The 24,222-nt window shown below is 40.5% G+C and overlaps 1 protein-coding gene across 4 annotated transcripts in view; it reads right to left on the minus strand.

Annotated features, from left to right (window-relative positions):
* The window catches only part of col14a1a (collagen, type XIV, alpha 1a), a 173,862-nt gene that overhangs the window by 61,480 nt on the left and 88,160 nt on the right, over positions 1 to 24,222 (minus strand). For all 4 annotated transcript variants that reach the window (XM_034696948.1, XM_034696946.1, XM_034696947.1 and 1 more), the window contains 8 exons: positions 19,800 to 19,946; positions 17,212 to 17,286; positions 12,832 to 12,971; positions 9,951 to 10,074; positions 1,177 to 1,320; positions 760 to 924; positions 500 to 538; positions 158 to 296 (listed from right to left, as the gene is read on the minus strand). In XM_034696948.1, the coding sequence (XP_034552839.1) occupies positions 158 to 296; positions 500 to 538; positions 760 to 924; positions 1,177 to 1,320; positions 9,951 to 10,074; positions 12,832 to 12,971; positions 17,212 to 17,286; positions 19,800 to 19,946 (973 nt within the window). The remainder of the gene's footprint in view (positions 1 to 157; positions 297 to 499; positions 539 to 759; positions 925 to 1,176; positions 1,321 to 9,950; positions 10,075 to 12,831; positions 12,972 to 17,211; positions 17,287 to 19,799; positions 19,947 to 24,222) is intronic.

The raw sequence follows: 24,222 nt of genomic DNA on the forward strand, positions 1-24,222 counted from the left end.
ACTCTTTATCAGCTGACAGCCACGATGCACAAATGCTTTACTTGCCAGCTGAAACAGACTGTGAGGAAAATGATCTGCTTTTGAAAAAATAAGCAATTCTAATATATGTCTTCAAAATGTGATGCTTCCTTCTTGGTGTGGACTTGTGTGTACTTACTTGGTGGGCTGTGACACCAGGGCGTCTCGGTGTAATCTGTAACATGGAAAGCTGTTGAATGATCCGGGCTCCAGGGAAACTCCAGGTATGGTGCTGTACTCCTTCTCCACCAGACCGAACTTCTCCATCATACGAAAGCCTGCAAGGGACAAATCATCAGTCCTTTCATCACTGGCACAATATGCATCTTCCTCATTCATGTTATCACTGTAATCACAATGATTACTGCCAGCACAGAGTATAATGTCATTATGTTGTTATTGTCATCATCAGCATGTGTCTGGGTATGATCCGGTGTTGTACAGTATATTATGCATTCTTCATGTCATTTGCAGCTCTTACCTGCCATTGTGTTACCACTCATCAACACAGATGGACAAGCTGAAAGACAGACAGAAGGATGTTAGTTCATCCATTGCAGTTAGATTTACCACCATTAAAAACAAACCCATCTTTCTGTCCCTTTTACCTCTGTCCCCTCTCCCCTCCACCAACAGGAGCCCTTTATTCTTGTCCATGTCTATGTCATATCTCTGTTTGACCTTATTTCCCTCCTCTCCTTCACTCTCTCTTTATTTGAAACATTGGGTAGTGTTACTCACTGGCAGTTGCAGCCTCACACACAAAAGTAATGAGCTGCTCCTCTATTTTCTTCACAGCATCCAAATCGTCCACAAAGAAGACGTGTCTGTCGCTTGGCTTACTGGCAATATTCACCAGCTCCCCGTAGTCGGCATCCGCAAAGCCAATGGCAAAGATGATATAGCCTGAGAATTGAATTAAACAAGAAAACTCATTTCAAGTTCAAAGTCAATGGAGAGGATTAAGAAGAGTAATGTCACACACTGGAAGAGTCAGAGGTTTCACACCCACAGCGGAAGAGTCTGAAATCCTGTAACAGCAAAGTGTGATGTGCAGTACAAAAACATCTGAGAAGGGAAAGGGAATTACAGAAATTCCATCCCTGCATTATTTTCAATGAATATGCACTCATGTATCTTTTGCTTTCGTATACAAACCATCCATCTGCATCTCCTTGGAGACTTTGTTGACATCATCTTGCGAGCGTCCATCAGTGAGAACAACCAGGACTTTAGGAACTCCTCTTCTAGCTCCAGCCTCAGGGGTGAAAATAGTCTCCTTCACATGTTTGATGGCCCGACCTGACAAGACAAAAAAACTGAATCAAACAACCTTTCAATGAGCCCTTGATCCCTTTCACAAATTTATGCCATCTCTTTTTAAAAAACACAACGTTTTATGATTGGGGTTTGCTCTACTTTAAAGTCTTGGTTACGTTTCCACAAGATTTAATTTTCAGTTTGTAAAAATAAAGCTAAGAGCTACAGTAGATGAGAAAAGCATGAAATTTGGGCTTGTAATGGCGCATTGGCATCAGCTTTTTTTTTTTTTTTTATTTTACATCTAATCTAACATCCAATCAAATTCATCCAGCACAGTGTGTTCCACAGAGCTTGAAGATTCACACGTTCAGTCTAAAGAATTATCTCATGCAAAAACATATGCAGACACAGCTCCCTCCACTTCCTAAATCTAATCCTTGTTGTGTATGAAACTTTGTTGTTAATTTCAGTTAGATTCAAAGTTCCTTTATATTGGCCATATTAGCTATCACAGCTGTCACTGCTGCTGTTTAAAATGAACTGGATGATGTATTTTCATTAAAACAGTTAACAACTAAAATTCTGCTGCTCTGTGCTATTTCACGTGTTCTGATTGGTTGTAGGTCTGTCCAATCGCTACCAGAGGCATGTGGCTGTTGCCAACGCCCCCTGAAAATAGAAAGAACTGAACAGCTCCAGACCCTCCAGACCAGGGGTTCATCTCACTCGGCTGGAGGTGAAGCTTTCACCAAAGCGTCTGCTCCCTGGTGGCTGGCAGCAGTATAGGTCAAATACTCTGTCTCCCCCATTCATTTGAATGGGGGAGCAGTCAAACTTTAAAAAATAAATACACGTCGTACAAATGTTTCTCACATCCATATGCTGTGGTGATATGTAGTTATTATTTGACTGTTTTGTGTTCAAGTCCTCTTTTTCTGAACAGTCTCTTTCGTTAGTTATTAGAAATAAAAAAACAGGGTTTTACTTCCGGGTTTTCTTTGATTCACAGCCGCCGTAGAGGGAAACACAGCGTCTTGTGACGCTACGCTGTAGGGTGGAGCTCGTTACAGTGGCTTTGCAGGCTCTGGCTGCACAATGGCTGCGCCCAGGAGCGGGATTTTTTGGCTTCAGAACCGTGCAACGGGAAGAGGCGGAGCAACGCTGTCCATTTTTATTTACAGTCTATGCTCTAGACCCATTCACCAAAGTGAACTGGTCTGGTGATGCCAGGCTGTGTCCTTGCGTATTAAAAAACAAGGCGGTGACATAGCCTACAGGTCTGTGTCTAACACTCTCCTTCACAAACTGGATGTAATTTACCACACAGCTATCCGTTTTGTCACTGGAGCCCCATTCACCACTCACCACTGTCACCTGTACTCTCAGCTGAACTGGCCTTCACTCCACTCTCGCAGACAAACACACTGGTTTCTATTCATTTACAAATCCCTCACTGGTAAAACCCCGTTATATCTACAGTCAGTCACTAACCAAAATTCACAGCACATACCGTAGCTTGTGCTCAAGTAACTTTATCAACCTCATCACACCCAAAGCCCGGACCTCCGTTTGCCGCACCTCCTTCCAGTTTTCCGCTGCAAACGACTGGAATCACCTGCAACAATCCCTAAAGCTGACCTCTCTCATTACACTCGCCACTTTCAAAAACTTATTACACCCCATAACTCAACATCACTGCACTTGCTTTTAAATTGCTTTTAAGTTGTTCACTGCTGTCATATTTTTGTATTGTATTGTTCTGTTTCTAGGTTCCTCTGTATGTCCTCTATGTTTTTGTTTTGTTTTTATTTATTGTCATGCCACCTGTGTTGCCTTTTTGCCCAAGTTGTTATTGCAAATGAGAATTGGTTCTCAATTAACTTAGGCTACCTGGTTAAATAAAGGTTAAATAAAATTCAAATTCAAATCAAAATTAAAAAAGCGATAATTTTTCCACTGACTGTGGTTAAAACATTCTAAACTCATATTTTTTGCATCACAATAGTGACCCTGGAAACCTGATTCAGGTATAGTTTCCATCAGCATTTAAGATATGCCATAAAACAGTCACTGTCTGATCCGTTTGGATGTCGCCTAAATACTCAAAAGAGGAGACAAACTAAGATGGAAATGTCACAATCCAGTCTGTCAAGAAGTTAAAATTAGATGAACTTTTGACAAGTCTGCAGGTCATCTGTTAATGGATACAATCAGTCAATAAAATCTGTCTAGACAGCTTTAAAAGGTTTCAAAACCCGCCCACCGCAGAGCAGCCAAGGTGGTTCCAGTGAGTCCTTGTCAGTGATTTTAATGATGCCTTATGTATCACTGTGCTTTGCGCCCCTTAAATAATCCTAAGAGTTTTTCTGAATTTGATTCAAGAAAGTCATCTCATTAAAAAGTGAAATCAAAAACATTATAATTCATTTAACTGAAGTGTTGTTGTGTTTCCATCCATCTTCTTTCCTCCAGACAGCCCTTTTTAAGGCTGACAATAAAGTGAACTCAACGACTGTGGAAACATCTACTACAGATTGTTACACTTCCCCTATGCTTCATAAGAGCAACAATGAGTATTTATTACACCTTATTTGTGCATGCAGTGCCCTTGCCATCACTGCATACAAGTAGCAAGTAGGTCACTTTTATTTAATGCCAATTTTAGCATACTGTCCATCATGATTAGCATTTATACTTCATACAGCTCATACTCATCTCCTCTTGACCTTTAAATAATCAAACGGACAATCACCACTGCTAAGCCTCTCTACTCTCTCTGACCTTTTCCACTTTTTCCACTTACTTCACTTTTGTTTTCAAGAGTTAGGAAAGGTGTCTAAATCCGGAAAGTTTGCAATAAAAACACACAAGTTGAAGCAGTAAATGGTCTTTCAAACAGACAAACCATTACCTAAACATGTGTGTATGTGTGATTTACATGGCTGTATATGTGTGTGATGTCTCTGTCTTCCAATTTCTATCCAAACCAAATCCTTCAGACCACATCCTTAAATCCTCCTCCCGTTGTTTTTTCACTCAGCTGTCAGTGATGACAAATGACGGAGTGCTTGGCCTGTAAAGTGTTGAGTTGTCATATCTGCCAGTGATACATCTGTTTCTAGACTGTCCGCTGATCACGCTGGGCTAGACTGGAATTACAGCAGCTAGCCAAGCATGAAGTGAGACAAAGGACAGGAGAAGTGAAGAGGGGGGATAAGATGGAGTAGGGCAGGTATGAGAGCAAAGAAAGAGTAGGGGGAGGGAAACGGAAGAAGAAAGATGAGTGGGGTCAAATGGGAAAGGGCAGGTATGACAAGAAGGTGAGAAGAAATAACAAAAACAAAACAGAGACATGTCGATGGATCTCGGGCTCAGAACCCTGTCATCAATCAACTATCCGTCACTTTGAGCGCGGGAAATAGTCCATGTCAGATTGGATTTGGTTTCCTGTCTGGAAACAGCTTACCAGTGATTATGCTGACACTTGGGAAGGTAAACAACAAAAGAAAACAATTCATCTCCCCTGTTTTAGCATTGAAATTATCTTTGTAATAAGTTGAGGTTTATGAGACTTTTCCTTTCTGTACTTATGTGGCTGAAGATTCCACCTGTATGATTCGTATGAGTAAGTAACTGTAATGCCTTCATGAGGTTTTTATACAAGACAGAAGATGTATAAACAATCAAATCCATTAAGGAATACATTTTGAATGTGTTGTACTTGCAATTAGTGCCAATTAAACTCAAGCATTATGATTAAATAAATCTGTACATGAACTTTTAAAAAGCCATGAACATTTTTAATTAAGTGGGGTTCTTAATCAACTGCAGTATTACAGAAAACACCAGCAGAGCTTAATGCAACACCAATTACATCTTGATTGGTACAGTGTAAAATTCCCATTGAACAAAAAGCACAGTACTATTTCATGCATGTTTACGTGTTTCCTTTAAAATCAGCAAGCTAGTGTGGATTGTAATTAATTAGTGTTCATATTAGACAGCAGCGTTAAGGTAAAAAGTCTGACACAAAGTGACAAACAACAAACCCTAGACAGCTTTTAGGAGCTCTGTTTTATAAGAGAGATACATGACAACCGATGATGAGATGATGCCAAATTAGCATTGGCCCTCAAGGGCAAGGTTAGTAATCCACTTTTCTTTCAGGAAATGACTACTCTAAAATATGAATGTCATACCTAGAAAATTACTTTTTTTTTGTCATTGTAAGTCCAGATACTGGCATCTGGGGGACAATCAGGACAATACATGCAATAAAAATGATAGGGTTTTTATTTCATCTGTGTTATAATAGGGATAAAGAGTAACACATACTGTACATGTTTGAAGTCAGCTATTTCTTTCCACACGCGCGCACACACACACACACACACACACACACACAGCCTCAATATGAATATACTGTGCAAGCACATTCAGGGATAAGCACAATTTCTTATGTCGTGCATGAAAATCCATCTCAAAAGACACACATACAGTACCACATACCACACTAAGGACAGTATACCACACATCACAGCCGCAGCCACATTAAATCAACTATTCATAAAGCAGTCAGAGGCTCACTAATACCTCAATGAATAAATGCATAGTGAAAAATCAAAGTGTAGAATATCAGCTTCAGCACCCTGACGCCTCAACATACTCTCTCCTCACACATGCACTGACGGCAGTGAAAGAACAGTGTTAAGTCTTACAGACGGCAGCATCATTTACATTTTAAAATGCAGTGAGAGGAGACTTAGAACTATAAGCCATCGAGTACAACACTCATTCCCCACAGCTTCTTCAGCAGCAGCAGCAGCTCTGGATGGTTAGAGAGCAGCTCTATTTTTGCTTCCAAAAATAATCAGGTTGAAATATAATTTCTTAGAATGGAGGATCATGATTTAAGAAACATAAAAATGTTGAGATATTTCAAACTGATTTGACCTTTGTTGCTTTACTCTGGTCCCATACTTAGTCTTAAGCACATCTTTGAATGGTTTTTCAATATGTTTGCTTGACCGGGGGGCTGTAGGACAGAGGATATAAAGTAAGCAAGCTACTTACAGTAAATAAAAAGCTGCTGAAGCTTCGGGGCTTTGTGTTGGCTAACACTACTAACCACACAGATATATCTGCCAGAGGCTCAATGTTAAAAGAGGCAGAGAGCAGCAGTCGGTTCTCTGCAGGCATTGGGGGATTGAGACACGTGGGGGGCCCTGATGGGGTCTCTGCTGAGAAGATGAGGTTTGAGGGGAAAAAATAAAAATAAATACTTAAGGGTTTTAAAGCAAGCCTTACTCATGATGTCTTTAAACTCCTGATCCATCTGTAAATGGACCAGATGAGTTAAATATACACAAGGAGGCGTATTGCTGCTAAGAACACGGCCCATGTACGTGTTAATGTATAGTTAAAAATGACATTAATATCATGACTCAAAGTACAAAATATCAACCAAACCATGAACAAAGTTCCAATAAACCAAAGAACGAAAACCACGAGGGCACTTTAGGAGGGCAGACCTTCATCAAGGCCAAATGGCATCACCACTACATGAACCATGTCTGGATATGTTTCCCAAACTGTAAGCATTTTATCAATACAGAATAGTGTCCAGCTGAAGGGTCAACTCCTCAGTTGTGCTTTTCTTATGTAATTTAACTCTTTACACACAACGACATGTCCCACCCCACCTCCTACTTTTGTCTTTGCTTTTTCTATGTGTCTTATCTTTTGACAATATCCATCATCAGCACGTTTATAAAGACGCTTAAATAACAACTCGTGTTTTGAAACCTGTTGCCTGATAATCTGTAATCATAACAGGTGAGCCGCATGTGGATGAAGCTTGATAATGAGGTAGCGTTTCGCAATGATCCAAAACTATGGTAATGCAAAATGACACAAACTAACAAACTAAAGGACCTCTCTCTCTGATCGCCTGCAGTGCATGTGTCAGGGGCTGCAGAGGTTTACAAACATGAGAGGCAGAAAGCCATGAGGGATCATCTAAATCACTGATTGCAGGGGACAAACAAAGAGAAATGGAAAAATAGTGAGTGATTATACTTGGGAGGCCCAAAATATACTGGGGCGGCTCACCCAGGTATTGTCTGTGCAGGAAACACTGAAACTGTAACAGAAAAACCTAACCATATTTAGTTTTATAAAGTATAGAAAACTGTCAAACTGCCATGCAAAGTCTAATTTAACACAAAGTAAGAAATAGATGTGTGGGTTCCTCTGGCAGAGATAAAACCAGCCAGAAGAAAAGGCTTTATGTCTGAGGTACTGGAGAAGATTAATTCTACACTAAGGTTGTGTGTTAAATTTATAGTTTAGTTTCTGTTCCAGACCACCTACACACACACACACACACACATGCGCATGTATGCACGCGTACCCACACACACAATTTGTCCTGTCAGCTAAATAACCACCTGCTTCCACCTGTTCCCCTATAGGGCTGTACAGTAAAAGTAGGTGTATGAGGGTGGTTAAATTCAAAGAGAGAAAGAGAAAAGAAGCCCTTTATGAAGTATGAGGAAACGAGTTGGGGGAACAAAGACAGAAGAAAGAAGAGAACAAAAAAGTAGGAGGGGTACTCAGAGAAAAACTTTGAGAAAGGAGATGAGGGGAGGCCTTTTTTTTTTTTAAAGGACAAAGTGAGGAGAAGTCCATCAGCCTTGTCCTGTAGAAATCATGTTTGGAAACAACTAATGGATGACAATAAATGTATTTTGTTCTCTATAATCATTGAGAAATGTTGTGAATTCACTTAGAAATGCTGATATTGAAGGTATCAGTATGTCTACTAACAATCTATGTCATTGGTTTTCTTACAGACAAAGATAATCTCAGCAGTCCCATCCTCTTGTGACTACAGCAGTCATTTCGTAAAACTCAGCAGTGACCTGAAACATTAGCTTGCTTTGATTGAAAACTTAGTAACACTATGATCCTGCCCTACTCTTAATCTCTAATCATTTTGTTTATGGCTTGAAAAAGAACAATGTGATGTTAAAGCAACAAAAGAACCGTTCTTTTGTTGCTTTAACATCACATTGTACTTTTGAATGAATAGAGACACTGTTGAGAGACCAAAATGAACCAACATATATTTGTTGAGGCTTAGTTCGGACAGTGGTGGTTTTTATTTGAGCAGAGAGGAGCAAAGATGAGGAAGAGGAGAAAGAGGAGTAAAGAAGAGGCAGGAAGTGGTAAGTGGGGAAGTGGTGTGTGTGATCAGCACTGGAGCTAATAAAAAGCTCAGGAAAATAATGACTCTGAACGGACACTGAGCTGTGACCCACACTTTAGAAGAGTTAAAGTCCTCTGAACAACCAACACAGCCTTAGCCACAATATATTCACCTGTGTGCAGTTTCTAAAGATGAGAGCTCCTCTAAAGGGGTGGTTCTCAAATTGGGGTCCTAGGACCCCTGGGGGTCCGCGAACCATAGTGTGGGGGTCTGTGAAATAGTTATAATACATTTCTAATAAATTATAAAATTGTGCTGTGTCATTAAAAACAGCATATATACAGATGAGGACCATTTGCACAAATTAAACCAGCATATTGTGCCCATTACTCCCACCCTAGTTAGCTTTGGGCCAATAGAAACTGATATGATTGTGCCACTCACATCAATCTGTCACATATCACTCATTCACACATCACTCCTGTCACAACTTTTCCTGCTACTACTTAGCTTTGCTTACTAGCTCGAGAGCATGGAGCCATTTCTAAATCAGTTCACATCGTCAAGTGATGCTAAACCCAAGCTAGCTAAATTAAGACAATATGATGACAGGTATATAGAGTTTGATTTTATTGAGTACAGTGACGAGAAACCGAAATGCGTCATGTGTCTTCAGGTGCTAGCAAACAAAGCTATGAAGCCAGCCAAGCTAAAGCCATATCTGATCACCAGGAATATAAGGTCAAAACTAAAGACTTTCTCCAGCGAAATAGCGAGAGACACATCCGCCAGAAAACACAGATGGTGAAATGTTTTCTGTTTATCACTGTGGAACAGGTCTGAAGTATTTAGATTGATGAGTTTTACAATACAAATAGTTCCAAGGGCATCTAAGAGTGAGAATGGTAGTAAGCATACGTGCTTAATCTATGTGACAATTATGAGGGGGTCCTTGGAAAATGTTCTCACCTGTAAGGGGTCCCTGGCCCCAAAAAGTTTGAGAACCCCTGTTCTAAAGGGGTGACAACAGATTCACAACCTCACGCTGCTTGGTGTGCACCCTAAACCCAGAATGCAAATCTTTCCATTTGTACTTCACATTTAATTATCAAGACTGGTTCCGGTGAATTGAGGTTGAAAGTTTGTGTTGATCTTAAAAACGTATCTGTTTCCATTCTATCACACAATCATCTTTTAAAAGAAGAGCTTGCACAGTAGTCAGAAACCAAACAACTGCAAGGTCCAGCTACTAATGGATGCTGTGGTTGGAGTATTTTGAAAACTGCTACTTCAGACGTTTAAAGTAAACTTCCAATCTCAAGCCAGAACAGGCAAGAAGTCCTGAGAGGAAAGCAACCTTTAAGTTACTTGTGTTCAGTTTGTCGTGATCTGAGTGTACCTCTGTTGTTGAACGGTATCCACTATGATTACATTTCTACTATTATTGAACTGCTCTGACCTGTTTTGGTGTTTCCTCCTTTGTATCTGATCCTCTGTATAGCTTCCAGCAGCGCCTCCTTGTTGCCATGGGAACTCAGCTGGAACTCGGTCCTAGCATCATCACTGAACTGGGCGATGGCCACCTGCAGAGAGGCGGAGACAGACAGACAGACAGACAGACAGACAGACAGACAGACAGACAGACAGACAGACAGACAGACAGACAGAGTGAGATAAGGAAAATAAGTTTGACTCAAATGTCAGAATAAATAGCAGAAAGTGAACTCCGATCGTTTGGACCTCTGGTGCTCTTCGTTGCCTTAAAGAGAAAGTTTCCAATAAAAAAAGAATCCTGTCATCACATGCTCATGCTTGTGTCGATCACAAAACCACTGAAACCACTGTGTGTTTGTGCAGAGCTGCTGAAGTTCCTTCATCTGAGTGTAATGAAGCCCTACTTCCTCTCTTTGGGTACAAAACGTAATACTTTCTTCATCACCACCTTCAATCTATCTCGAACTGCAAAAACAGACCGAAACAGATGCTGCCTTTGTTCACTGAAGCAAATGCTGTAATTACACAAAATGGAAGAGCTTCAACAGCCCCAGAGAGAGCGTGTTGCCAAACAGAACTGAACATGACAAACTACAGCCATTCAAGTGACATATTAGCTTCTTGAGTGAGTAAAAACAGACAAACTTCACACTTTGACACCTGACCAGTGCTGATAATCTTTATATATTTTTTTTCACTGAGCCCACAAAGAAAAGGTTCATCATGCCAATTAGGCAACAGCCTTATTTTCTGCAAGTGTCTTGGTGAAAATTTACTCAAATATATAAATAACCTAACTACCAAATCAGAGCTGTAATCAGTTTAATTGGCTGACTCTACGAGAGGCAAACAACTATCATTACCTCCAGACTGCTAATGGTGCTGTTGTTGGCTCGAGGCGGCCTGCATTTACCAGCCAACTCTCTCTCTCTCTCTACACCGTACAGCCAACTCTCTCACATTACTGCCAGTGCTCTCTGCTCTTTGTAGCCTTCAATGCCAGAGGGTTATGGGGCACAGTGAGGGGAGCAAACTGCTTAACATCAGACAGTACACAAATGAGAGAAAGGGGTTTAGCAAGCAGCTCTACAGTGTGACAAATGGAGCAGCTGAGCTCTGCTGACACTTAGGGGGGTCATGTAGGCAAGACGGAGACAGAAATGAGTTCACAGTGACAAAAGAGAACTACTTTCTGAAAGAGAAATTGGCACCACTACAGATGGACCTTATAGTAGAGAAACAAACTGAGGTTGGTAAAATGCACTATTATTGCTGATGTGTTTGTGCTATATCTGTCTGGTCTTTATTCCAGCTTTTAGTGCGTCTAGACTAAGACAAATATTCCTGCCAGAAAAGTTCTGCTTTCTAGCACAAAAACTCAGTGGCAGAAATTAAGCTGGGTAAAAACTAAATAGAAGAAAGCTTTCCAGAAAGTACAGACTGAATCAACAAGGGTTTAATGTTCCTCCCCACTTCTGAGACTGAAGGCTGTGCTCCTGGAAATATATCAGGGGCCAGATGATTCAAGATGTCATCACTTAGGCAAATCTATGTCATGTCCATCATTCCCATTCCTCTCAAATGTAACATAGGAGGCAGGTTATAAAGAACATGCTTAAGAGAGAGAAAGTCATTCACCATCTTCCATTATGGATGTACAGCATCCTGTCCCCATTATTCTATTATCTGCTGAACGTAGGTCTAGTTTCACAGTGATTTGAAAGAAAATTAAGCCCACTCTTTCGTTACTTCTCTTTTCTCATGTAGGGAACATGGAGGACAGAGGATGGGATGTTGGTTGGTTGTCCTGTGTTACCAAGTCCTGTGCTTTCAAAACACCATGACTGGTACGACTAAAAACCCCAAAGGAATGAGTTCATAGGGATCCGAAAGACTTTGGAGGATTACACCACGCACACACTAGAATTGAAAATGAACTAATACACTGCATACTGTTAACAATAATTTCTCTTCTGTGGATTATTAAAAATCTACTGATTGAACATTTCTGCATGTTATAAATTTTATGGTTTGCATTTGGCTGGATGCCATTTCTCTGTTTTTCCGGTTCCCATGAGGATACATTTTCCAAGAGGAGAGTGTAAAGCCAGTGAAAGGAAATTAAAAGCCTCAGGCACATTTATACTTCCACAGGTTAACTTGGGATACTGTATGGACTGGCAATATAGTTAATTTCTACATACTCACAGCATCATTCAGATTTACATGATCCATTTATCCATTTATCAGTATGTCGACGTGTGTCTTGGTACACAGCAACGAACATGTAGCTATGTGGCTATGCTAACTAGTGCTGGCACTTTTCCATGAAAAATAAAAATCATCCACTAGATCTCCAAATCTGCAGACGTGGGGAGTAAAACCGACCTTTCAAGACAGCCTACAACTAGCATGCCTCCCTCCTAAGCTCCTTGTTAGCACACGTGTGCAGGTAATAAAAAACAGAGGGGGGTTTGAGTTGTATTTTATACAGTCTATGGGCTGAACAAGCTCCGAGCTCTGACTTCCGTTACAGACCTGATGTCATTGCGACGTATGAAAAACACAGAAATCTGAAACGATTCGTTTCAGCACACATATACAGAAAGGTGGAGAAATCAGAACAGGGGCAGAATGTTTTTTTGCCATTTATGGGGGGTTTGTAGACATGCCAGGGAAACATATTTCAGGTAGAGAACCATTAAAAAGTTGATTTTGCATAATATGTCACTTTAAAGTTAGACAAAGGAGCTAAAGTACATCTTGTTCACATCAGTTTTCCCCTTTAGGTCCGTCTTTTGTCATTAATAATATTCCCCCTGATCCATGTGTGGGTGTGTTTGCACCTGGGTGCCGTCTGGTCCAATCAGATCCAGCGATCCCATGGTGCTGTAGAGGAAGCGTGTGATCTTCATGAAGTTGTCGTCACCAATGGACCACGAACCATCAACCAGGAATGCCAGGTCAGCCTTGGCTTCCTTACACACTAGAGAGAGAGAGAGAGAGAGATATGTAGATTTAGTCAAGCACATCGTTTGTCTCTGCATTTAAAAAAGTGATTGCATACAGAATGAAGGTCAGCAGAGGACAGAACACAACTTGAATGTTAACTGACTGCCTAATGTATTCAGACTGAGTAAATATGCATAGTAAGAGCTGCACTGCAAAAATACATCTGCTGCAAAGAGTAAATATGCAACGGCTGAATCCTCAGATTAATTTTCACACTGTAGAGGTTATAAGATTAAAAGCTATAGTACACTCTCCATAACTTTCCCAACTGATTTTATCTCAGAAATGAGTTATATCTACCGACTGTTTTCTAGTTTTTCCTCTTCTTTTGCAAGTTGCTCATTCATATTCCTGGTCCAGCAGTGACTTCTCCTTCCTCTTCTCCTTCTAAACGGCTCCCAGTGGTCTTATCTTCGCTGCCGTAAAGTTATTTTTCCAGTTTTAACAAGTTTTTAAACTCCAATTCTTCACAGAAAAAATAATCTGAAAATAACCTTAAGTGAATCTACACCGAGGAGAAATGTGTGAGGAAAGGTGTCGAGATTTGAAGTGTGAATACGTACAAAAAGAGAAAAGGAGAGAATGTGATGGAATAAAGCTTGATAAAAGAAATAAACTACAAAAAGCCACTCTACTGTGACTTTCATTTCTGCAGGAGACAAATGCTTTTATTGTGGATTTTACAGAACTTCAGAAGTGGAGCTCTGCTGCTTGTTACAAATGTCACAATAAAGGTCAGCTGGAAAATATTTTGATTACAGGGTTTTATGCTGCTGATTGTGATAAAAGCTGCCATGATATTACTGAGAGCTTTTCTTTCTGTCAGTGTTATTATCTGTCATGAACACTCTCCCCACTCGTCACCAACATTTTCCACCTCTTCTTTTTCACTGCAGCTAGATCTCTGCATGCTCTTCTCATTCTGCCCGTCACCTTGTTTAGTCTCTTCCACTTCTAGTCTTTATCGCCGTTTCTCTTTACTTAAACACACAGGATCACTTTTGCTTACTCCTTCTCCCTGTCTCTATGATTCTGTCCTGAGTAAAGGTTGCCTGTCATTGTAGACAGAAGAATCGGTCTGACAAAGGTCACAAACTTGGACAGAAATGCTTGCAGACGGGCTCAGCAGGTGTGTCCGTTCAGGTCTGTGGTGTTTGTGGTGCTCTTTCACCTGAACCCATCAGACAGGAACAGAGAAGGCGGGTGGGGGATGGTCTGGGTTGGACGTGAGGGCTTGGACTGTAAACTTGTAACTTGCTCCAAATAAGTCTTAAGTCATGAGATATTTACTACTGGACTTATCCACTCCTTGTATGTAAACAATGATGACATACATATGTGTATGTTGTCCATGGAAGTACAGCAGAGTACGACTGCCTGCTATGTGGGGGGATCTATATCTTGACATAATGGTTGAAGACTTTCAGATCTGTGAGATACTGGTGAGTGGACAGAACATTAGCAAGTGAGCAAATATCAAGTGGCCAGACATTTTTGGTGGAGAAACCCGAGGTTTGCATGATAAAGATTAAACCCGCAGGTTACTCAATGTTTATGACGACAATATCTGTGGGCATGTACAAACCGTAAAATATAAAGACATAGACTCTGAGTTTTGGGGTCTTGACATAAGAAACCCTCCAGAGCCAGAGACAAGCACACAACACCAGTATGTATGTGACCTGGGTCATAGTAAACACGCCTGGAAACTACATCCCAACTGACACCACTATGTCTGAGACCTGGGTTATAACATAAGCTTGCTAACTCATGGTTAAATGGAGCAAAATGCTGCTTCCAAAATGCGGCCATACTTTTGATGACTTAGGCTGTAAAAATATTTGTACATGTTCAAAATGAAATTTGAAATTTAAATTTTAAACTTTGAAAAAAATCTGTTTTAATCAATCTTTATCAAAGGAGAGTACTTTAGCACTGAGGGGTTAATGATTAAAGTGTTGATTTCAAAGAATACTTTGGGTTAGAAGTTATTAAATACACTTGCGAAAAAAAAGAGATTTCTGGTTTGTTAATTTCTTTGTAAAGTCAAACTGTGTGTAACTGTTAACATCACAGCTTTATTATAGTTGTCGGACGTGTTGTGTGTTATTGGAAACCCGAATATGGGAGCTTGGGTGTTCTGTTAGTGAGTACGAGTTGAGTTTATACAGATTTTATGCAGGTACTTCACTGGAGCAGAAGCTGGCCATTCGCTATAAGGTTAGCTCTGCGGGGCCCAATGGCATAGAATTGTGTATGGACCGTATGGACGTGTCCCTACCAATCTCAAACGACGGCTGAAATGTCCCCACCAATATTAAGGTTGCGGGGGGGGGGGATGTGCTTCATGCACACAAAGGGTTAAATCCTCTCCCAATTCGGCGCTGCCTCCCAAATACGTCTTTGAGACCGGACTGTTTTTGATTGCTTAGCTCCCGGTAGGCTGTTTCGCTTGCAGGTTTCGCCAGTGTTGACGGTGCACTCATGTCTGAGGATGTCGGCAGGCAAGAAAAGAAAGATGGACATTAGAAGCTATTTCATCAGACAGCCGGATGTCCCCACCAATGTCAAAATCAAACCAACGCCCTAAACCAGGATTAGAGTGGTATTACTTTTTGTTGGCAGATCTACAACAGTAAACTTTGTATAATCAACACAATGAAGTCTCTTTGGTCTTCTTATGAAACCCATTAAAGCATCTTTCAATTTTAATTTTCCTTACCTTAAATACACCCCACTTGTATTTGTGTATCATGTGCTTCAAAATCTTGTGAGGGCAGCGTGACTTGCATGATCTGTAGTCTTAAATGTCATACACAGGATGTTAATGATTAAAGGGGTCATTTCAGTTAAGACAAGATCAGTTGGGATTCTGTGTCTGGCGGGACAGTAAGACTGTGCAAGTTACGGACTTCAGAGCAGTGAAGGGGGGTTGATCATTTGTAATAATTCCCCCCACAGAGAGACAGAGAGAGAGAGAGAGAGACAAAGAGAGAGAGAAAAAGAGAGGAGAGAGAGAGAGAGAGAGAGAGAGAGAGAGAGAGAGAGGAGAGAGAGAGAGAGAGAGAGAGAGAGAGAGAGAGAGAGAGAGAGAGAGAGAGAGTGAGAGAGAGAGAGAGAGAGAGAGAGAGAGAGAGAGAGAGAGAGAGAGAGAGATTCCCACTACAGGAAAATTACTAAAATAGTAACAAACTTCCCAACAGTTCACCTGGGGGAAGGGTCAGCAGCTCCTCCGGCTGCTAAATATGTGTGAGGGAAGCACCATCCCATAATGTCTGATTTTAGGTGAAGGTTTTATGAGCATACCGCATCAAGTGAGGACATTGGGATATGCTGTATGGGTGACACCATTGTTTATTAATGCGTATAAAATATGTAATATATATAATATATAATGAATATATATGCGTAATGAATATAATATGTGATGAATATAAATGTAATGTATGTGTATAAATCATATGTGCTTAGGCAATTACATGTCTTTGTTCATGCCAATAAAGCAAATTGAATTGAATTGAGAGAGAGAGAAGATCAAACCTAACTGGCTGCATAGAAAATTATAATGCTTATAGAATGTTTTAAATATTTGCTGTATGTTTTTATTGATTGTTACTGTTCTGGTTTTTGTTTTTAACTCTGTAAAGCACTTTGAATTGCTCTTTGTATGAATGGTGCTTTATAAATAAACTTGCCTAGCCTTAAATCTAAGAGCTGGTGTCGTTAAGAACAATACATTTTCCTTGAAGGCAACTTCCCACCCAGACTTTTTTTGCCCCTCATCATATCTATAATCATATATTGGATTACAAATACCTGCAAATAAAAATTCTGAGTATGACGTCTTTTTAGTGAATCAAGGTTGATAAATAATAAATGAGTAAAACTAGAAAAGGTGAGAGGCAAACAAAACACTCAAAATTATAACAGTCTTGTGGAAAGAGAATTTCATTATCACCTAATAAAAAATTTAATAATTTCAGTTTAAGACACATTTATAATAGCCCTTTTATAAAGAGAGCAATGTTTTACAAGTTTGCCTGCATGACTTTGTATCATAAAAAACATTTATAAGAACTAACAAACGATGGTGTCAGGTCACTGCAGACACCACAAAATGTAATCAGAGCTCTATGAAAATAACAAAGCTAGAAAATAATAACAGTGTGTGTGTGATTGTGTATGTGTGTGCTTGTGTCGGGCTTTTTGCTCACCTTCTTTGGCAGGCGGGATGGTGGGGGGCGGCTCTGTGGTGGGGGGTTCAGTCGGAGCTTGAGTCGGTGCTGGCACTGGACACACACACACACACACACACACACACACACACACACACACACACACACACACACACACACACACACACACACACAAGAAGGGAAACAAGACAAGGTCATCGATCATGATGGCAGTGACAAGTGGTACCATCATCGGGTTTATCTGCCGACCACACACACACACGCGTGCGCCGATGCACACATACACACAGTCAATAAGCTGGCGCATTGAGAGACAGCAGAAGCCTTTTTCTATTAGTCTGAAAGTTTTCTAATCTCTTCCTTCCTCCAGCAGCTGAGTTCTGGACCTTTTTTAGAGTAAAAGATTTCAAGTGCAATCTGTATTTACAACCTATGAGTACACAAGGAATCCAGCTGCTGTGTTTAGTTGCATTAATCCTTCTGTCCTCCACTGTGTTACAGCAATCAGACTTTATCTCTGTACTTTTTTTTCCAGATATTTCTCCTTTTTTCCTTTCTTTAGGATGGGGACAGCAGGATTTCCATACTCATCGGTCTTGTGTACGTCTAACCAGAAGCAGTTTGTTAGAGTCAAAACAGCCACAGGTTAAGAACATCTCAGTGCCAAGCCAATTATTCTGCAGAAAGAAGTGGCTTCTGTCAGACCAGCGTACGGCACGAAAAAAACATCTTTGAAACATCGGCCACTGCCCCAAGAAGAGGATCTCAGTTTGGTGGCACAGTGTGGCAAATTACACTGAATAGTAAACACTGTGGAGTTTCTGAGCTTTGGTGTTGTGTCAAGTCAACGACCAGCTAATCTTAGTTATTAGTTTAATTCTCTCTGTCTGCTATTTCCTGCTTTAGCCATCTCTCTCTGCATCAGACATTTTTTGAGAAGTAGGAGATAGACGATCCCAATGTTCCTGTTAACAGTGTTTATGATAAAAAAAATTATCTAAGTGCTGCTTTTATGTACAACTCTGAGGTACTTTCTATCCGTCTGTCTCAGCAGTTTCATTTTAATCCACTTACTGCAGTGCAACTTTATTTTAGAGGGAAATATTACACGTTTATCCCTACAAAAATTTTAGGAGTTACATTTGACACAGATCTTTGCATTGACACTCATGTACTACTGTTAAATAAATACTGTTAAATCCTGTTTTTCCACCTCAAACAAATCTCCAAAATAGGATCATTCCTTTCCCCCTCCGATCTGTCCAAAGTCATTCATGCTTTTATTTTTTCTCATCTTGATTATTGTAATGCACTTTTAACAGGTATCAGTCAGAGCTCCCTCCACAGACTCCAACTAGTTCAAAATGTAGCCGCTCGGATTTTAACAGGCACAGCAAAATACCAACACATCACTCCTGTCCTCCCAAGCTTACATTGGCTGACAGTTTTTTATCGTGTCGATTTTAAGATTTTATTTATTACTTTTAATTTTAAATGGACAGGCCCCAAACTATTTAAGCAACCTTTTAACCCCCTATGTGCCTGCGCGGCCCCTCGGGTCTGTGGATGCATCTCTGCTGGTTGTGCCAAGATCCCGCCTTAAAACAAAAGGTGACCAGGCCTTTTCAATCAGAGCTCCAAGTTTGTGGAACTCCCTGCCACTGACAAATTGGACAGTCCACAACCTTAACTGCTTTTAAATCCTCACTAAAAACATTTTTATATAAGAAGGCATTCCTCCACCCCTAATTCTTGACTTCGCTCTGCATTCAGATGTCTTGTTTTGCTTCTGTCTTTTTTCTCCCCCCTGATTGCACCGTTTTTTTATGCTTTTAAATTCTCTGCTTTTTTGTTGTGAAGCATTTTGTAACCTTGTTAAGAAAAGTGCTATATAAATAAAGCTTATTATTGTTATATTACTATACGAGCATATACGAGCAAGTTACCATATAGGTTACAACATACAAATGTGTTCATCATATAGGATATAATGCATTGTTAAAGAATAGACTACCAAACAGTACATACTACAGTTCAACATAGCTCTACCCCAACAGGTTAAGTTACATGTCAGTTCAGTTATTTTCTAAAACTGAAAGGTATTTTTTTAGAATTAAAAATAGTCCGTTTTTGATTTCATGACTTTCATGACCGTCTTCTTCCAATCTTTTGATCAATCACAAACTCTGTGTGTGTCCATGTTTGTTCATGACCATTACTATCCATCATTTCTAACCCTGTGTTTGATCTGAGCCTGGAGCTGTGTGACACACCCCAGTACCTCAGCTGACCAATGAACTGAAACTCCAGTAATTTCTCGGTGAGAGAAAATGAGACAGAGAGAAAGGGAGAGAGAGAGAAGGAGAGGGAAGCCTGAGGTTGAGCATCTGTCTCACCTCTGTATCTTTACAGGAGTGAGTGAGTAAGAGAGATGCATGGCAGAGGGAAGCTGAGCCGAGGCAGAGAGAGAACTGAAGAGAGTTGTGACAGTGGGGGAATTTGAGTTAAGGTCCTAAATACTTTTTAATAAACTAAGATACATTTGTCCTGAGTACAAAGGTACACATGCAATATTTATTACATTTACAGAATATTTTGTAACATACGTGTCATGTCTGTGACGGAGATAATGGGTCCTTCCATATCCTGCAGCTGGGTGTGAATGCTGATCTGGTATTGGCTGCTGGGAGTGAGGTCGAAGAAGCACTGTCGAGAAGCTTGGCCTCCAAGCCTCAGTTCTTGCTTCTGACCATCTGTATGAAACAAAAAACACACATAAATACAACTTACAATAAATACAGTTTGGATACATTTTTTAAAGTCTAAATGAGCTCAAACTACTAAGAGCTTCTATTCCTGATTTAAGAAGAAAATTTCCTTTTCTTGGCTTTGCTCCGTTTTAGATTCAAGCCTCAGAGCTGCTGGGCATGATTGCTTTCTTTCAGAGTCTGATACTGAGCGGCTTTATCAGAGAAGTTAGGCAGCAAAGTGCCTTGCTCAAAGGAACATTAGAGGTTAAGCTGTTGCGGCTGTGGCTCAGTGGGGGTAGTCTATCAATAGGAAGGCTGGCGGTTTGATTCCAGCTCCAGCAGTCACATGCCGAAGTGTTCTTGAGCGAGACCCTGAACTTCAAATTGTGAATGCTTACTGATGTGTAATGAATGCAATTGGCTAACACTGATGGTCCCTACTATATAACAGCCTCTATCATCAGTAAGTGAATGTGGTGTGAATGGGTGAATGTGACGAGTAGCGTAAATGCGCTTTGAGTGGTCTGAAAGACTAGAAAAGCGCTATATAAGTACAAGTATAGGGGTGGGAATCGAAAACCGGATTCGACATACAACTGGTTTCAATTTATCAAATTCATCGGAATTGTACACCTCAAATGTTATCGATTCTTCTTAACGATTCATTTCCCAGCACGACGTCACGTCATGTCGCGGTACGTTGCAGTACGTCACACACTCTGCGACGCAAAACTCCTTCAACCACGAGGAAACATGGAGAGGAAAATTCAAAGTATTTTCCTCCAGGCTACAGGGACCACGTCCGGATTCATGCGGCCAAAAATGAGGCACCGAAAGCGGGTAAAATACCTCCGCGATGACCCTTGGAGGAAAATGATTTTTCCTCTCCAAATTCAAATTCTTTTCCTCCAGGCTCTACATCCAGACTCACGCGGCGGAGAATGAGGTCAACCTATTGAAAAAAATAAAATGGTTCCTTTTGGTGCGGAAGACTGTGTAGAACTACTTTTTTCCCCCTCAAAATAATACTCAGGAATGGTTAGGAGAATTGATAAGGAATTGGATTTATAAGCAGAATCGACAATGGCATTGACATTGAAAAAATCTTCTCAATTCCCACCCCTATACAAGTCCATTTACCATTTAAAACAAACTGAGAAATTAGTCAGTACTCTACACAGTAATATTCAGATCACCTTGAATTTATACAAATCCTTCCTTTAGTTGTTGCATTTTAATCACAGACAAATAGCGATATCCGATGCAACATGTTAAAACATCCTTTCAAAAACAAAGCAAGGTGAAAGAGTGCACATTCATTCATTGACTGTTGCAGGAGGGAGGCTGATCTGACATTTCAGTTGGAATTATTGTAGGAAAAACATCATTATATTGACTAAAAATAATAAGTCTCACATTATAATAATATCTCATTGCTGAATGAAAACATTTTCAGTTTTGTTTTCATTTTAAAAAGCTGCAGAGGAACAGCATTGCCAAAAACGTGAATGAGAAATTACGTTGGCAGCCAAAAAAAGAAAATTGAAAAGTGTAAAGTGCACATACACATTCTCTAATAGCTGCTATTTGTCACTTTCATTAGTCTAATTCTATTTCCTAATGTGTCTGTAATCTTTGAGAGTGACAAATTAGCTCGTCCTCCGCACAGGAAACAGCCATAGATAATAAAGTTTAGAGAAACAGCTGTCACGGAGAGGCTGCACTCATCCATTTGAGAAGGTGTTTAAGCAGCTGGTTGGCTCTGTGTGGATTAAACCAAATCTCTACACTCCAGCTCGACTATTCAGCCGCAGCTCAGGCAGGAGGCAGGGCGAGACTGAGATAGCTTGAAGAGTGTGAGAGGAGGAATATCACACAGATGTTATGTTCTGTCTGCTGTCTTTTATTTCTGGAGTTAGAGTGCAGTGAAAGGTGAACAAATACACATGACTAACTGTGTGCATGTTCCTGTAAAGGAGAAGCTGATTTTCAAAGGAGCAGTGTAATGATTACTGTAATCAGTCACAAATTTGTACAGCAAAACTATCTGACACTTTGAATTGTCCAGTAAGTTTACACAGTCTGATAAAAGCTAGAGAAACATCAAACTCTAAATGTCACGTCAGATTTACTTCTGAAAAGATTCTCTACTAGTTGTACAGTTTTGAATATCAGCTGAAAACTGGAGATTCACATTATGCAATGCTGTGTTTGAGCCCATGCATCTTTTTGACATTATCATGTAAGAGCTGTTTGTGAAAACCCATCACCACTGCATGATGTTCTGCTTTCTATGTGACCTTTCAACACACGCTGACATTTGAAAAATAAACATGGACAAAGGTTTTCTCACGGACATATAAATAATGAAAGGAGTGAGCAGATATCCAGGAGTCAACAAGTTCATACACCATGTAAAAACTGGCTGCAGTAGAGGAGACTTGGAAACAACAATATGTACCAACCAACCAACCAACCAACACAATAGCTTCATAATGACAACAAACACAGGGAAGTGCGTTTTAAAGAACATTATGTCTTTTATTCTAAAGGATATTAAGAAGCTGTCAGAGTTCTGACTGGTTTTTTTTGGGGGGGGGGGTTTAAGTTATATCTTTGGGGGCTTTTTGCCTTTATTCAATAGGACAGCTGAAGAGAGACAGGAAATGCGGGAAGAGAGCGGGGAAGACATACAGAAAATGGTCGCGGCCGGGAATCAAACCAGCGACCCTTGTGACGAGGACAGCAGCCTCCGTATGTGGGGCGCTTAGACCGCTAGACCACCAGTGCCCCTTCTGACTGTTTTTAACTGCAGATGTTGTAGGAACCTGGGCTGTACGACTTTTGTCTGAGGACATAAAACATCAAAAGACAAACTTTTTTTTGTCTTTTTGTAAGGTTGCTTTTAAAAGGTTTTGGTTTTTCAAACATTTGATTCAAGGGGAACGTGAAGACGTAACAAAGGAGAAGGATAAAGAGATATTCATCACTTTTTTGAAACATTTCTTTCAAATATTTTTTTCTCATTACTTACCTTTTTATCCTTTTTTCCTTGTGTCATCTTTTTTCCATTCAGTAACTTTGTGTGCACAAAAAAGCTTCTTATGGTCACACTCTGTTCTCATTCATTTTATTTCTGACACAGTGACATGATCAGGTCTCCCTTTTCCATTGAGGCAGTTTAAGGGCCGATTCGGAGCCGTACTATGGTAAATGGTAAATGGACTTGTACTTATATAGCCCTTTTCTAGTCTTTCTGACCACTCAAAGCGCTTTTATACTACTTGTCACATTCACTCACTCATACCCATTCACTCACTGATGGTAGAGGCTGCTAGGGTAAGGGACCATCAGTGTTAGCTAATCTCATTCGTTCACATTCACACACCTCTGAACAACAGAGGGAGCAATTCGGGGTTCAGTGTCTTGCTCAAGGACACTTCGGCATGTGACTGCCGGAGCTGGGATCGAACCGCCAACCTTCCGATTGATGGACAACAGACTCTACCCACTGAGCCACAGCCGCTCAATTGAGTATCAGTTTTTTGTGTTTCCACTGCGAGAGAACCGGCTCCCGACCAGGAAACAGGTTCCAGAGCAGACCCGACTCTTTGCTGGTCTGGAACCGCGAACTGCTTACATCATTTGCGAGAGGCAGGGTTGCCGTGACCAAAAAACCCCCAATGCTTTTCCGCCATTTTCCTTTAGCGAAAAAATAACAAAGACGAAGCTAATGGATTCCAAGGCTAAGCCAGGAGCAACACTAGCAAGCATGCTACGTTGTCCGCCATTGTTGTTATTGGCCACGGTTACATGATGTTTTTTAATTCAGAATTAATTATTCAGAATGAAATAATTCAGAATTAAAGTATTCTCCTTCGCGTTTACATGGAAATAGAAATTCCAAATTGAGGTTTACATGGAAAACACGTTTAATCGTCTTTATTCAATTCCGCTTAAGGACTGGGGTTGGGAAGGGTTCTGATTGGACAGGGGCGGGCATGACGTATTTTTGTATACAGGAAGAAAACAGACTCCAGTTCCTGCTTCTTTCATTTTCGGTTACAACATGGAAGACCACACAATAAGTACAATTTTCACTTTGATTTTGATTATAGTTTTGAATAAGCAGCTTCACACATACATACCGCTTCACTTTCGTCAGCTGAGGAGGAGAGGAGAGATAGAGGACCGGAGAGGTGAGGCAAAAGACCGTACTTTGGCGAATCAAAGCCGGTTAGGGCAACAGCTGCTCTACCTCAGCCTGGAATATGTGGCC

Source organism: Notolabrus celidotus, chromosome 12, assembly GCF_009762535.1.
Source record: "Notolabrus celidotus isolate fNotCel1 chromosome 12, fNotCel1.pri, whole genome shotgun sequence".
Classification (NCBI taxonomy): Eukaryota; Metazoa; Chordata; class Actinopteri; order Labriformes; family Labridae; genus Notolabrus; species Notolabrus celidotus.